Source organism: Tiliqua scincoides, chromosome 2, assembly GCF_035046505.1.
Source record: "Tiliqua scincoides isolate rTilSci1 chromosome 2, rTilSci1.hap2, whole genome shotgun sequence".
NCBI lineage: Eukaryota > Metazoa > Chordata > Lepidosauria > Squamata > Scincidae > Tiliqua > Tiliqua scincoides.
In genome coordinates, this window is record NC_089822.1 from 193111515 (window position 1) to 193127861 (window position 16347).

The following is a 16347-nucleotide window of genomic DNA, read 5'->3' on the forward strand; positions in this document are numbered from 1 at the left end:
TATACTGCTACTTAAACTAAACTAGTGGTATTCAGGAAAGGGAGAGAACTCTCAGCTTGGCCTCAAAGCCATATAGTTTCCCACTGAGTGATGCTTCCATGTGGTCGCTGGCTACTGTCAAGCCATGAATAGCTCTAACTCTGGGAGAGTGGGGAACATGACAGGGTGAATCAGCGTCACAGTTGTAGCTTTGGCGTTTTGGTGCCCATTTTCTTTTCTCTCCTTCTGGCCTACATCTTTCATACGATGTAGATCAGGTTATATGCCAGTACCTTGCGGGCCCAATCCTATCCAACTTTCCAGCACCAGTGCAACTGCAGTGCAGCCCAGAGGTAAGGAAACAAATGTTCCCATACCTTGAGGAGGCCTCTGAGACTGCCTCCCGCACAGTGCATGCCCCATTGGCACAGCAGCACCGGCACTGGAAAATTGGATAGGATTTGGCCCTGAGTCAGTTAACCCAGAATTATTACCATGGTCTGGTTCAACAGTAACCACTGTGAGCCCCTTAGCTGGTTAAAGGTGCAACTATCCCACATGCGATTATCTGAACTCAGTTTTTTAGAGGGGAGAACCATCTTCTAGGATTCTTACTGAATTGTTTTTAACCTGATCTGCCTGCTTTGGGTTTTTTTCCCCCCAGTTATGTATTTTTTTAAAAAAAATTCAGCTCAGTGACTGGCAATAGATAACTTTCAATTTGCATTCATTCAGCTTAATTATCATATACACATGAACAACACCTCATTCTTTCCCAGAGACTCAATTCTCTGTGAATAAAAAGAAAAATCTTCTGGAAAGGGCCAGTAGAAGGAGAAGGAAGCTAAATATGCACCTACTTTCCTGACATTCTCATTCTTCTGAAACATAACCTATAACCAAGTAGTACAGTAAAGGTATGATACAAAGCCTGTTAGAGAACAAGTGAAGCAATTGAATACCATTCTAATGTATTTAATACTATTTTAAGCAAGACTTAGGGCTATTTTAATGGCAAAAACTCTAGAGACAAAGACTAAAAGTAACACTTTGGTTGCTGAGATATTGCATTCATTAAATGCTCACATTACAATATTCTGTCACTGAGAAATTACTATTCCTCCATCTCTAGTCATTGTTTCCATTGCTCTTGTCTTGAGTATACTATGTAGAATGTGCTTAAATCAGTGGCCCTTAACATTTTTTTGAGTCATGGATCCTTCTGATGAAAGCTATGGACCTCTTCTCCAGAAAAATGACTATAAACACATACACACAAAATTTTATTTGTGACTTATTCATGGACCCTTTGAAGCCCATCCATGGATCGCTTAGAAGTCCATGGTCTCCAGGTTAGGAATTCCTGACTTAAATTAATGTCACTGGCAACTATTGGATATTGATTCTGACATTGCTAGCAACAAGTAACATTAGTCCCACAATGCCTATGTCTGTTTGGACATCTTCCCAATTATCAGTGTCTATGTCAGGGATGTCAAACATAAGACCAGCGGGCCAAATGCTGCCCCTGGAAGCAATTTATCTGGGTCCCTTTATAATTGGGCTCTCCCAGCTTGATAATTAGGCTCTCATATCTTGAAAATATGAACAAAATTTGCACATTTTCTCTTCTGTCATTTGCAGCTAATGAGTTTCTATGTGAGAACAAATTTACTTAATGATGTCAATTCCTGCTTAATGATGTCACTTCCAGCCCTCAGCAGGCACCATGAATGCTAACTTTGGCCCTCTGTTTGAAACAAGTTGGACGTCCCTGGATATTTCCCTTGTTTTCAGTTCCAATGTACTTCCCTGGTACAGAATGATCATCCAGTCCAGGGGTGCCCAAACCCTGGCCCTGGGGCCACTTGCGGCCCTCGAGGACTCCCAATGTGGCCCTCAGGGAGCCCCCAGTCTCCAATGAGCCTCTAGACGTGTGGAGACTTGCTGGAGCCTGCACTGGCCCGATGCAACTGCTCTCAGCATGAGGGCAACTGTTTAACCTCTCACGTGAGCTGTGGGATGAGGTCTCCCTCCACTGCTTGCTGTTTCACGTCTGTGATGCAGTAGCGGCGGCAAAGGAAAGGCCAGCCTTGCTTTGTGCAAGGTCTTTTATAGGCCTTGAGCTACTGCAAGACCTTCCTTCATTCATATGTTCATCTGTAATATATTCATTTATGTAAACTTATGTAAATTTATTCAAATTTTAAATGTAAATTAATTCTTTTTTTCCCCGGCCCCGACACAGTGTCAGAGAGATGATGTGGCCCTCCTGCCAAAAACTTTGGAAACCCCTGATCCAGTCCTAATTACTAAAAAAAAATAACAGTAAGTTGAAAAGGAGCCAAGCTATGTTCTTACTACTACACATCCGCTGGCCTTTTCAAGAATCATTATTGGAATGTTGCATTAATTTTCCTGCTCCTTTGAACTGCACTGCTGTGCAAAGCCTGGACTTGTTCAATCTCTCTCTCTCTCTTTTTTTTTTGTAACCACCATCCCAGAATAAATTATGAATGCAACCAGGCCATTCCCAAGCACAGAGGCTACTCTTCCTTCTCCTTCCACCTCAATATTGCATGGAGAATATCATAGCAATGTTCTGGTGCTTCTCTGAGGTTTGAACAAGCATAACATCAGGAAAGAAATCTCTAACAGTGCAATCCTATCTTGCGCTAGAACAGGCAAGCCAGGAGGCTTGCACTGTATCCAGCACAAGATAGGGCTGCAAAGTGGCTCAGCCGAAGGTAAGGGGAAACTTTTTCCCTTACCTCTGAGTAAGCCACTGCAGTCCCTATGTGTCTCCTCGGACTTGCACCACCTCCTGAGGTGGCTTGAAGCCACTCCGCACTGCTCAGATATGGGGGCTAGGATCTGGCGTAACAGCCGGATCCCAGCCCCGCCTTGACCTTGGGTCTACCTGGTCCATGATCGTGGGTAATTTAGTAGACTGTCATGTCTCTTCATCCTGCAGATGCTACTGTGGGTTTCATTTTTGATTAGAACCCCTGAGTTTCAGTGCTTTCCTGGGAGGGTTTTTTTTTTTTCCAAGCAGCCTGGCTCTGCCTGGTCTCTGTAACATGGAATGTTGGCGGTGGACACAACCTATCAAAGTTTTTGTCTGTTCAGCTACTGGTCCAGTAACAGGGAAGCAAGGAGCAGGAAGGGGTCCATGTGCACTAACCACTAGGCACTTACTCCCCTTGGTCAGCTGGCCTCCTCCTGGGAGTCCCTTTTCCTGATGATACCAAAAGTTCCCTCTACCATGCGTGTGGTTAAACAAAGAGTCTAATGGGGATTAGTGCACATGGAAATATACCCCAAATCATATTTTTTTAACATAAGAAAAAGATAATAATTCAATAAGGCAGGTGAGGAGGAGATAGGACAATGACAGGGATGAAGATTATTGTAAAATGTCTGTTCAACACCTAGATATTGCAGTGGAGCTGCCCTTAAGACACTAGAGGAGGTAGTTGAAGGATCCAAATATTGCATTCCAGACAACACATGCTTTCATGGAACACAATGAACTTGACAGACTTCTGTGATTCCAGAATATTCATCTCCACAGAACATTCAGTTTGCCTTTTAGAAGAGAACAGTACAACTGCTTGGTGAAGACATCAACGTTATCTTGAGCTGTTTATCTTTGAAATGTCGAACACAGTGATTTTTAACCAGTGTGCCATGAATGGTCCACAGTGTGCTGTGGGAGTTTGGGGAGGGTTATTTATTAGTAGGACCACTGGGGGATGTGAGCCCCCCCACCACCACAGCACTATGGTGCGCCTTGTCAATTTGTCAAAAAACCAATGGTGCGTCTTGACAATTTCAGTGCTTCGTCAGTGTGCTGTGAGATGAAAAAGACTGAAAATCACTGGTTTAAGGCGATATAGACAAGCCATTCCTATATGGATATGAAACTGGTTCCTGGAAGTGAGCAGGAGTGGGGAAAGCTCAGAAGGGTATTATCTTGCCAAATGTACGCAGCCAGCATAAAAAGAAGAGGGTTTCTCTGTACCTATATTAGCGTGCTTTAGGAGACGACAGATCCGAGCCTCTCGTTCCAATTTCTGATGATCTGTAAGGAAAGAAGTTCACAAATCAGTTGGGCAGGCAGCAGCAAGTGTAGTCTTCTCATTTTATTGCTATATGTTATCTCTATACGTCATCTTTACAGGGATTGATAACATACAAACCAAGGTACACTAACAAAGGTGCTCATTTTGGAGAAAGATTCCAAACTTTTACTGAGAGGGATTTACCAAAGGAAATTTGGGGCATACTTGAGAGAATTCCCAGCCTTTAATGTGCAAATAAATCTTCCTCCCATCTTCTGGCTGTTCACCCACAAGGCTCCTGTGATCAATCTGAGAAGCTGTTTACTATGTGAAAACACAATAGTGTTTTCACATAGTAGTGTTGAGGTGGAATGCCTCATCAAAGATAGGATCTCAAAACACATAGACGAACAGGCCTTGCTGAGGGAGAGTCAGCATGGCTTCTGTAAGGGTAAGTCTTGCCTCACGAACCTTATAGAATTCTTTGAAAAGGTCAACAGGCACGTGGATGCAGGAGAACCCGTGGACATTATATATCTGGACTTTCAGAAGGCGTTTGACACGGTCCCTCACCAAAGGCTACTGAAAAAACTCCACAGTCAGGGAATTAGAGGACAGGTCCTCTCGTGGATTGAGAACTGGTTGGAGGCCAGGAAGCAGAGAGTGGGTGTCAATGGGCAATTTTCACAATGGAGAGAGGTGAAAAGCGGTGTGCCCCAAGGAGCTGTCCTGGGACCGGTGCTTTTCAACCTCTTCATAAATGACCTGGAGACAGGGTTGAGCAGTGAAGTGGCTAAGTTTGCAGACGACACCAAACTTTTCCGAGTGGAAAGACCAGAAGTGATTGTGAGGAGCTCCAGAAGGATCTCTCCAGACTGGCAGAATGGGCAGCAAAATGGCAGATGCGCTTCAATGTCAGTAAGTGTAAAGTCATGCACATTGGGGCAAAAAATCAAAACTTTAGATATAGGCTGATGGGTTCTGAGCTGTCTGTGACAGATCAGGAGAGAGATCTTGGGGTGGTGGTGGACAGGTCGATGAAAGTGTCGACCCAATGTGCGGCGGCAGTGAAGAAGGCCAATTCTATGCTTGGGATCATTAGGAAGGGTATTGAGAACAAAACGGTTAGTATTATAATGCCGTTGTACAAATCGATGGTAAGGCCACACCTGGAGTATTGTGTCCAGTTCTGGTCGCCGCATCTCAAAAAAGACATAGTGGAAATGGAAAAGGTGCAAAAGAGAGCGACTAAGATGATTACTGGGCTGGGGCACCTTCCTTATGAGGAAAGGCTACGGCGTTTGGGCCTCTTCAGCCTAGAAAAGAGACGCTTGAGGGGGGACATGATTGAGACATACAAAATTATGCAGGGGATGGACAGAGTGGATAGGGAGATGCTCTTTACACTCTCACATAATACCAGAACCAGGGGACATCCACTAAAATTGAGTGTTGGGCGGGTTAGGACAGACAAAAGAAAATATTTCTTTACTCAGCGCGTGGTCGGTCTGTGGAACTCCTTGCCACAGGATGTGGTGCTGGCATCTAGCCTAGACGCCTTTAAAAGGGAATTGGACGAGTTTCTGGAGGAAAAATCCATTATGGGGTACAAGCCATGATGTGTATGCGCAACCTCCTGATTTTAGGAATGGGTTAAGTCAGAATGCCAGATGTAGGGGAGGGCACCAGGATGAGGTCTCTTGTTATCTGGTGTGCTCCCTGGGGCATTTGGTGGGCCGCTGTGAGATACAGGAAGCTGGACTAGATGGGCCTATGGCCTGATCCAGTGGGGCTGTTCTTATGTTCTTATGTTCTTACAATGTCATTGAACTTATGGAAGATCTGATATACCACCGAGAGCGCAATTCTAACCAACTTTCCAGCACTGATATAGCTGTGCCAATGTGGCATGCACTGCATCCTGCAGTGGGGAGACAGCCAAGGGGGCCTCCTTCAAGTAAGGGCATGTTTGTTACCTTACCTTGAGACTGCATTGTGGCTAAGTCAGTGCTGGAAAGCTGGTTAGGTTTGCACCCTGAATTCTTTACAATATTCATAGGTAATGCACATCTAGGCTAAAGCTGATGAAATTATGCAATATTCCAATCAGAAAAATCCACAAGGGAGAATCTTCAAACCCGTTTTGATCCTGCAGCAACATTCTCCTCCCCACATATTCATACCCCATTCTTCCACATAATGTTCCAGGGACAATGCTACATTTTTGTCATATCTTTTGACATGTACCTATTTGTTTACAAGGCAACAGCAAGCACAGTGAGAATTAATTGTTCTCAAGTAGCATGTGCACCTGGAAGTCAGCACACTTTTTTCTTACCAGTTAAGTCTCAAAGCAAGGATGCCTCTTCTTGGCAAGGACTGATTTCATTATCATCTTTGCCAGCAAAATCATAGTGACTGATGGAAGAACCTATTTTCTTACGATACAGAGAACCCAATCGTATTGGTGGGCTCCAGCTGCAGCACCAGGGCTGGGTGTCGTAAAAGTGTCATAAAGCACTTTTTGGCACCCAGCAAGAGGCACTAGCAGGACGTCCTGCACTGTTCTGTGGGCGCCATATCCCACACAATGGCTGCCAAGGCAGGTAGGTCTTCTGCCAGACTGCAGAGAGGTGGGGGGAGGGTGGCATGAGGACATTCCAGAGGCAGAGAGGGGGTATATCTTGGTGAGTGAAGGGTGGCACGGAGGCAGGTAGGGCCCGAGAGGGGGGTGGGGATGGCAGAGCCGAACTCCGCCACATCTTAACCACCGTCCTGGGCCTGCCAGTGTTAGATGGGGCTACTTGGTTCTGTGCCAGCTAAATAGCTGGCGCAAATCTGAGGGACCCCACTGAGCAGAATGGGGTGCTGTATGGGGTAAGGGAACAAATGTTCCCTTACCCCAAGGAGATCTCTTGCCTGCTGTAATCCAACGCTAGATACAGTGTGGGTCCAGCAGGCCCGCAGTGCCAGTGTTGGATAGGATTGGACTATAATGCTGCAATCCTATAGACCAGTAGTTCTCACACATTTAGCACCGGGATCCACTTTTTAGAAAGAGAAACTGTCAGGACCCACCAGAAGTGATGTCATGACTAGAAATGACATCATCAAGCAGGAAAATTTTTAACAATTCTAGGCTGTAATCCTACCCACACTTGCCCAGGAGCAAGTCCCATTGACTTTCATTGTTAAATGAATATACATAGTAGCTTGTTAAAAGAACAGGTCTGTAACATTTCCCCAAATGCAGTCACATGCCACGGTAGCATCAAGCCTAATATATTAAAAATAAAATATTGAAATTGAATGGGGATCCACCTGAAATTGGCTCACGGCCCACCTAGTGGGTCCTGACCCACAGTTTGAGAAACACTGCTATAGACACTTTCCTGGGAGTAAGTGCCACTGAACACAATGGAACCTATGTCTGAATAGATGACATAGGATTGTGCAGTGAATTCAGCACAGTTGTGGCTACATAGTACACTATAGCTCTTTCATTAGAGTTGCTTCTCCTCTCCCCACTTTCTCATTTGCCTTCCTGCAAAGGCAAAATATTCTCCTGTTTCTGTCTGCAACATACACAGAATTAGCTTTGCCTTGAAGTCAGGTTTTTGGAACCCAGCACTGTGAACTTTCTTCATTGTACTGTAATGTGCCTTGGTGCTTGGGGACAACAGTCTCACACCACACCAGAGAGGTGCCAAACATCAAAAGCTTAGCAAGCTCCAGCAGCCCATTAATGTGTATGTGTGAGCATATCAGCAATCTTTCCATGTTGCTCCACTGTTATCTTTCAGTCTGTCTCTTCCCATGGGCATATGGTGATAAAAATTCAAGTTTAATTTTCTCTTAGGATTCTTCAGTCCTGAAAAACAGTTATACTCCCCAGGAACCACAACTTTCACAAAGTCATTGGAAACAGTCGGAAGTTATCAACCCAATCATACTGTTAGCCACCTGTGTTCACTATTACACTATATCTCAGGGACAAAAATGACAAAAAAATACTAGGAGGCAGTCATGGCCAATTGGGAAGCCACCAAAACACTTAAAGGTGGCATTGCTTGGCCTCATATGGCACCCTCTCATGTTACACTCCAGCATGGTACCCAGGGTATACCGCCCCCTGCCCCTCCCCTGCTTGCTACACCACTGGCTTGTACCAGTGGTGAGTCTGTATAAAATCTTCAAGGGGCTGAATCTAGGTCCACATGAATTAGTAGCCAGAGACCATCATCAAATAAATTATAGTCATTTCATCAATCTAAGGTTGCAATCCTATACACACTTACCTGGGAGTAAGCGACACTGAAATCAATAAGGTTTGTTTCTGAGTAGATATGCATAACATTTGCTATAAATATCTTAGCCCTGGGCCTTCCCAGTGAGTTGTAAGCAATATATAAATGAGGTATTAGATGTCTAGTAACAGCCAGTGTTGCTACATAGTCAACAAATTTGATCATCACTGTGTAACTGACAGGGACAACTCTGGGATCCCAGTGCCACTGAAACTGAAGATGTTTCTAACCTAGGGAGAAATGCTATAACCCAAGCCAGGGGTGGCCAACCTTTGAACTTTAGGGCTCCTGGGCCTTTAACAATTGTGCAGATGAGGGAATTTCAGCAGATGCCACGTCATCTGTGACACTGCACAGATTCTTGTCATTCTCAAAGATGACAAGCTGTACCTGCTGAAATTTCCTCTTCTACACAATTGTTAAAGGTCCAGGAGCCCAAAAGTTGAAAGGTTGGCCACCCCTGTTCTAAGCCTAGATTCTCAAACATCCCTGTTTTCAGCAGAGAATCTGAACAGTACCTTGAAAACTGCCTTGTTAGCCGAGTTGGCAAGTGCTTTATTCTAGGACTTTAAAATGTAGAATCTTGCATTTGTCTCTCTACATTTTATTGGCTTCTTAGTTCATGGAATTTCCTGGGAGCAGAAGGCTCCCCCTGAAAGCATCAACAAAAATGTTCTATTGCACCAGGAGCTGCAAGTGAAGCAAGTGTTTCATCATCATCATTAGGCACAGCTTGCTTTGATGGATGCTGAGAAGGGATACACTTGTCTCCCTGACCATGCAGGATTCCTGGGTGATGTCACCCTTCATACTTTAAATGCAAGAATGATTTCACAGTTTTAAATCACTGCATCAGGCAGGCAGCTCTTCATAATACAAAGCTCATATTTTCCCTGTTTCAGTTCTACTGCATTTCTACTTATGCATCTGCCATGCAAAGCCCAAAATAATCCCTCTCAATCCTTGGCATTTATATGACTTCTAGAGACTCATCAATGCGGCACATTCCTGCCAAACTAGACATATACACAGCTCTTAAATTTTTCCCACCCAGTTTATGTCGTTTATTCATGATTCCACCAGTTGTCAATGTTTTCTTTCTGCAGCTCAGAGACATCAACCCAAGAACTGGTGATCCTTGATAATGCTGAGCAATATGCAAAGTGCAAAGTTCCAGGCTCCCAGAAGCCCCGGTGCCAAAAAATAACTAGTTCTGGAAACTTGCATTTGGGTTGCTAAAGAGGGTGGGAAGCAGGTTTGCCTACTGGTTGTGGGTGGAAATAATTTAGCAGCTGAAGCAGGGTGCTAGCGGGGTGGGGGGGAGATGACAGACCAGAATGAACCAATGAGACAAGGACCATTCCTCTTGCTGACATGCTCAGGTAATCTGTCTGGCCTCTAGAAAACCTCTTTAGCTTTTTTAATTCCACAAAAATATTGACAGTCTTGACATCTTGTATGTACAATTAGTGCCAGAGTAGTTGGTAAAGAAGAGCACACAGTGCAAGATACAACCCAACCTGAAGGTCACCAGTTGGAAATCTCTGGTCTAGCTATCACAAGATAGTCTTGATTTCTGTGCTGCAACAGTTTATTTTATTTAGGTGGCATTTAGGTGGCAATTCTCATTTAGGCGCGAAACTCATTTAGGTGGCAATTCCATTCTTTCCAAAGCAATCAGTTATATAGACAGGAGATGGGAAACACAAATCATAATGATGGCAGAACATGAAGTAAATTGAAGTAGACATCATGGGTAGAAAGGTGAGGACAAAAACTCAACAGCCATTTTCAGTGGCAGCCTTCTGTTCTCTGTACAGTAATGTGTTGTTCCTTGAAATCACCTTGACTTCAGTGGATTTAAACTGATTGTTAGGTGTAGGATTGTAGCCTTAATCTGGACAAATATTAAACTCTTAATTTTGTTTACATTAACCCTCCAGATACACCAGTTGAAGAAGTGCAAACTTGCAATTTTATCATGAGATGTATTAATGTTTGACTGGGGATTGAAAAATTACCCAGTCGTAATCATGACCTCCAAATGTTTCATTCTGACTGGTCAGACAACACCATCCTTTGGGCTTTTGCCATATTTAACAACTCTTCCTTTCCATAACAGCAATACATAATGTATTTAGAATAAACTACAGTAAAGAACAATTTTGCTAAGTGATAGAGAAATATAACTCAAGTGTAACCTTCTAAAATTCTCCAATGGGTTATGTCAGCTGCCACCAAGGGAAGTAGCTTGTTTATATAGCTCACTGTGTACTCCAACATGAGGAGCTTTTCTCTCACCTCGTACATGACTAAATGTACCTCTTTTATCTGACAAATGGTGTGAAGAATGGGTGATCAGTAGCACAGCAAACTCTGCAGAGTTGTCTTGTGTCATTACAGACAACTCTTGAAAATGCATGCAATTAAGTCAGAATTACTGTGACATTGTAACTGTTCTGGGATTAACCAAGACAGACTTTGTGTGATAGTGCAGACAAAGACTTGGCACCAGATTCAGTGTTAGTGACCTTAGGCTAGCCACTCTCAATCCTCTGTTTACAGTGGGAAGATTGTGCTACCTTAGGGCCCAATCCTATCCAATTTTCCAGCACCAGTGCAGCCACAATGCAGCCTCAAGGTAAGGGAACAAATGTTCCCATATCTTAAGGAGGACTCTTGACATGGCTGCACTGGCACTAGAAAACTGAATAGGATTGGACCCTCAGACATCTGTTTTGTTACAAGAGAATGTCTCTTATGAGGTGCTTCAAACACTCTAGAACAGGGGTGTCCAAACATTTTGGCATGAGGGCCACATTATCTCTCTGACACTGTATCGGGGGCCAGGAAAAAGAAAGAATTAATTTACATTTAAAATTTGTATAAATTTACATAAATGAATTTATTAGAGATGGAACTTATATGAATGAATGCAGGTCTTGCAGTAGCTCAAGGCTTATAAAAGGCCTTGCACAAAGCGAGGCCAGCCTTTCCTTTGCTGCCACTGTTGCATCACAGATGTGAAACAGCAAGTAGTGGAGGGAGCCCTCGACCCACAGCTCAGGTGAGAGGTCAAACAGTCATCCTCATACTGAGAGTAGTTGTGTTGGGCCAGCACAGGCTCCAGCAAGTCTCCAGAGGGCCAGAAGCTCATTGAAGACTGGGGGCTCTTTGAGGGCCAGATTGGGAGCCCCCGAGGGCCACAAGTGGCCCCAGGGCCGGGGTTTGGGCACCCCTGCTCTAGAATGCTATATAAATGCAAGATGTTTACAACTACTACAGCTATACTACTACTATACCTTTAATACTATCTACTAATAGTTGTAATAATAATACTGTAATGTTTCTTCAAATCCCCAAGCCTGGGAGAATTGCAAGGGCCTCATTATTAGTATAAAACTTTCCGCAGGTGCATCCATTGTAATGTCCAATGAGTTAAGCAGGTGTTTGCTAATTAATTTAACCCCACATGCCACATGTACCTAGGGGGAAAAAAGTAGTGAGTTTGCTGCAGTTATCACTGTTTCTATTGTGAGAAACAAAAAATGTGCGTTCCCATCAGTTTCTGAGAAGAGGAAATAATTGTGTGAATGAATAAGACTCCTCAGATAGAATTATTGCAGGATAATATGGAAAAGGAGACTTTGCAAGAAGCTTGCCCTGGGTTTGCACACAGCAGCATTGTTTCTGATTGTTAAGAAAACAAAAATCTGAGAGGTGATAAACTACATGAGGTATGTGAGAGTGATTCTCCAATCCACAAACAACTCTCTCTTCTCTGTCCTTGGTCTTCCCCACCACCCACGAGCTCTCTTCTGCCTAGGCCTGTGGACAGTGTACATGTGGAGGGTCATTCTCCGGTTCAGAAAGATTCCCCCCATAGGAAATAATCCTCCTAAACAGCGTATTTTGGACAATCACAAGCCAGTACAACTTGCTCACTGTGACAAAGAACAGCCAGTTCCCAGCATGAAGTGCAAAGGCTGCGAACAGCAAAATTTTATTGCCAGTATGAATCTCTGTGATGAAGAAGGGTGTGTGTGCGTTCTTTAACTGAGATGGACAGGTGAGATCTCACTCTTCAGAAATGTCTCTTTTGCAAAGAGTGATTACCAAGCATTTCCTTCTACCTTCTTGGTCAGGGAGCAAAAAGTCAGAGAATTTTCACCTCCCACTTTGCCCTTTTGTTCACATCCTGAGCAATGTGACTGTCCTATATGCTCAGAAACAGTATTGACCAGATACCTTACCGGACACCTGTTGAAGCCTGCACAAAGTTTCAAGCAAAAGGAACAGCTTTTCTTTCTCCTCTTGCACATGGGCAGCAGCCGCCTGACAGAAGTAGTGAAGGAGGAAGAGGAACAATCATGAAAGAGAACAACTTGACAAGAACAGAGCAGCCTTACATAGCAACTTCCATAGCTGTTGCTGTGTTGTAACCAAAACAAGTCTTGTAGCACCTTAAAATAAACTGGTTCTTTTAAAGACACAACAAGTCTCTGTTGTTGTTCTCAAACAGCAAAATATCTTTTAAAATACCAGTCATACAAAAAACTTAACTTTTGCCCCTTGCACCCACTATTAGAAATAGTCTTGGGCTAGAATGGATCATTATCCAAATGACTCACACTCCAATCCTATGCATGTCTACTCAGAAGTAAGTCCCATTAGAGTCAATGGGACTTACTTCCAGGAAAGTGTGAATAGGACTGGGCTGTCAATAAGGTGACTTCTATATTCCCCACTTCTACTGCTGGCCATCAGCACTAAGTTCACACAGTCCTAAAGAGATAATGTTCTGTGAGAAAGAAACAGGAGAAGCAACGTAAGAGTGACATACTAGTCCTGAACTACAAACTATTTGCTTGGTATAAACTACTTTGGGATGAAAGTATTGGGCATCCATACCTACAGGTATGAAGCTAGGAACCCTTTACTCAGGAGTCAGACGGTGTCTTGTAGTCCATCAAGTCCAATGCCATGCTTGATGCAGAAAATCCAGGGTTAGGGCATCCCCAAGAGATGGCTATCCAGCCCCTGCTTGAAGATATCCAGTGAGGAAAAGTCTTCCTGGGTGTTCCTTTTCCCTACAATAGTCTGTCCTCAGTCCTCCACTGATTTAAAGCTTAAGGACAATTAGTCTTTTGCCTAGATAAATACTAGAAAAACACTATTGTTCTATAAATAATATATTATCAACTGTTCAAACTACTGCACAGCTGCAGTGTGTGAAACAGCAGGATGCCCACTGCACGGCGCCTTGCTGTTCACATGCCTGCATTTTCCTGCACGTGCACTCAACAGGACGCATTCCTTCCCCATAGGGCTGCAGCCCTGTGCACAGTCACTTGGGAGGAAAACCCACCATCACCCACCTCCGAGCAAACATGTAAAGGACTGCATTTTCAGAGCTTTAATTTCCAGATCTGGCGTTGGGAGGGGAGCTGTACAGAACAGCACCACAAGTAACACAGAAACAGAATTTGAACATGCATCCTTAAGAGGCAGCTATAAGGACAAAGGAGGGAAACTGATTTTCCAGGGTGATGAACAAGATTCTAAGACACCTGTCCACATCTGAGCCAGTTTTGGAATTCCAGCTCTTAGAGAATTGGCACTTTGCAGATGTATTTATTAACAACCCACATATTCCATGTTCTCATGTTTGTCCGCCAACTCATGCATCTTCAATAAATATCTGCGTTAGCCCCAAATATGATTGAATCGCCCTGACACTCAATAGCAGCTACTGGTATCCATATCCACAGTGTAGCAGAAAGAGCCAGCACAGAGCTGGCACTTCTGAAAAGTGGCATATTTTTTGCAAAGCACAAAGTGCTTTGCAGCTTTTCTCCCTTGCTGTGATAAACTGGTCCTTACTTACTATCAGTCCCAGGAAGGGGTTGGCAGTAAGGCTTCAAAAGCGAAGGGGGAAAAAAATCTGTGCAATCAAAAAAATCCAAATGCAAAGTGTGAGAGGAAATAGAAAAGGGAATTTCTAAGGCGTTAAGTACAGCATGTCACCATGTCCTTTCGCACAATCTGCACTTATCTGGGGGAGGGAGGCAGGGAGAAGCAGAGGGAATCCCTCTTTATCCAAACAAAAGCTGGTGTCACTGTAAGTATGACAGGGCAGCAGGGAACCTTCTGCCGATGAATACATAAAGTTACAGATTTCTTGGTACTGCACATGTGGCTTGAAACAAAGGCCTCAGCATTTGATGGCAAATGAATAATGAAAATATGTGGGGGAGTTGAATTTTAAATGAGTACATTAATTTAAAACTCTTATCATTGGAGCTGAGTTTTAAACTAGAAAGTTAATTTAAAACTCTTATCCTTTTTCCCAAAACTGACCAAGAAAGAAGGCAAGTTCTTCTTGTTCTCTCACATATGTACCAACCCAATGCTATTCAATGACTTATCCATGGCAGGTTAAGGACTCAGCAGCTCATCACAGGAGCTTGTGAATGGGTTTCTAGTCTCACACCAATGTGATATTTTAAAAGCCAGACCTTTCATAGCACCACATGCCATTCCACTTCTAACTGTGTCTCTGGCTTCTAAGTCAGGCAAAGGGGAATGCAAGGCTGGCTGCATGGTCCCAATCTGATGAAAGTGGAGCCCAACCAATGCTCCAGAAGGCAGCACCCCCCTTAAAAAGAATAAAACAGAGGCTTCAGCTGGTAAGGTGAACTTTTTTGTGTATGTGAGGGGGGTGTTATTGCAGGCAGGCTACAGAGAAAATTCACTTGGTGAAACAGGGCTGGCTTCCCCTTATTGAGCTGTTTTTCTTTAATTTAATTTTTTATAATTATTTATTTTGCTTGATGATGTCACGTCCAGCCATGACATCACTTCCTGTGGGTCCCGGACAGATTTTCATTATAAAAAGTGGGTCCCAGTGCTAAAAGTTTGAGAACGCTGCCTTAACTCAAAAACGGATCAATGAGACATCCTCGGGCGGGGAGGTGACCGCCAAGTGACCCAAATTCTGGAAATCGTGGCTTTTAGGAATTCTACCATCATGTTATATACCATTTGATGCAGAGTTTCATCCATTGCTTGTGGGGAAATATTCACTGCATTTATTTTTTGGCCCATTATTATTATTCATTCCATGTCATGACTATTACTATCTCTGTCTCGCCTACCTCACAGGGTTGTTGTGAGGACAAAATAAGGGGAGGAACCATGTACACCACTCTAAGGTGCTTAGAGGAAAGGTGGTATTAAAATGGTTATAGTCAATCAATCAATCAATCATAACAATTAATTCTGAGCTCCTGAGAGCTCAGCAGACTGCTGCACGGGAGAAAGGACGCTGACAATAGCTCCGACCAACTGGACTCCAAGTCCCCAAAGGCAAAGCAGCAGGCTACAGCCTACTGGGCCCGCGCCCCTCCCTCAGAGCTTAGCGGTGGCGGCACGCAGGCTTGCCTCTTGCAGGAGCGCTGCTGCTTTGCCCCCTGGAACTCAGAGGCCAGGCAATGCCAGAACCCAGCAGCAGGCTCTGTGAACTGGCCTCCAACTCCCACAAGGCAAAGAGGCAGCGCCGCCTGCTGGGCTTGGGCACTAGTACACAAAGCGGACCTGTGCTCTGAGCTGTAAGGGAGGGGCTGAGATCTGTTCTTGTGGCCTGCTGGCATCCTAAATATTCCCTCAACATTTTCAACGTCTGAAAAAAAAAATTTGTGGCTTTTCTTCTCTTCAGTCTGGTCTGTCTCTAAAATGTATTATTCTCATAAATCAGGAGCCCAGAAAAGAGAAGACAAAAAAGAACGAGATGAAACTCATAGAAGGGGTCAACAAACACTATTTCGGTTTGGGTGAGGTGCAGCTTCACATGCACAGAGTTCTCCATTGAGCTCACTTGTAGAATTGGAACAAGAAGAAGATGTTGAAAGCCCTATCCCCAAAGAAGCAGCAATTGACTTGGGTGCTTCTGCACAGAGTTTTGCTAAAGAGGCAGATGCAAAAAATGAAAATGCAAA

General features: G+C 43.9%; 1 protein-coding gene across 1 annotated transcript in view; it reads right to left on the reverse strand.

The window, feature by feature from the left end:
* The window catches only part of CAMK2A (calcium/calmodulin dependent protein kinase II alpha), a 152884-nt gene that overhangs the window by 75992 nt on the left and 60545 nt on the right, over positions 1-16347 (reverse strand). Inside the window, exon 3 of the mRNA XM_066613330.1 lies at positions 4004-4063. Coding sequence (XP_066469427.1) covers positions 4004-4063 — 60 coding nt within the window. The remainder of the gene's footprint in view (positions 1-4003; positions 4064-16347) is intronic.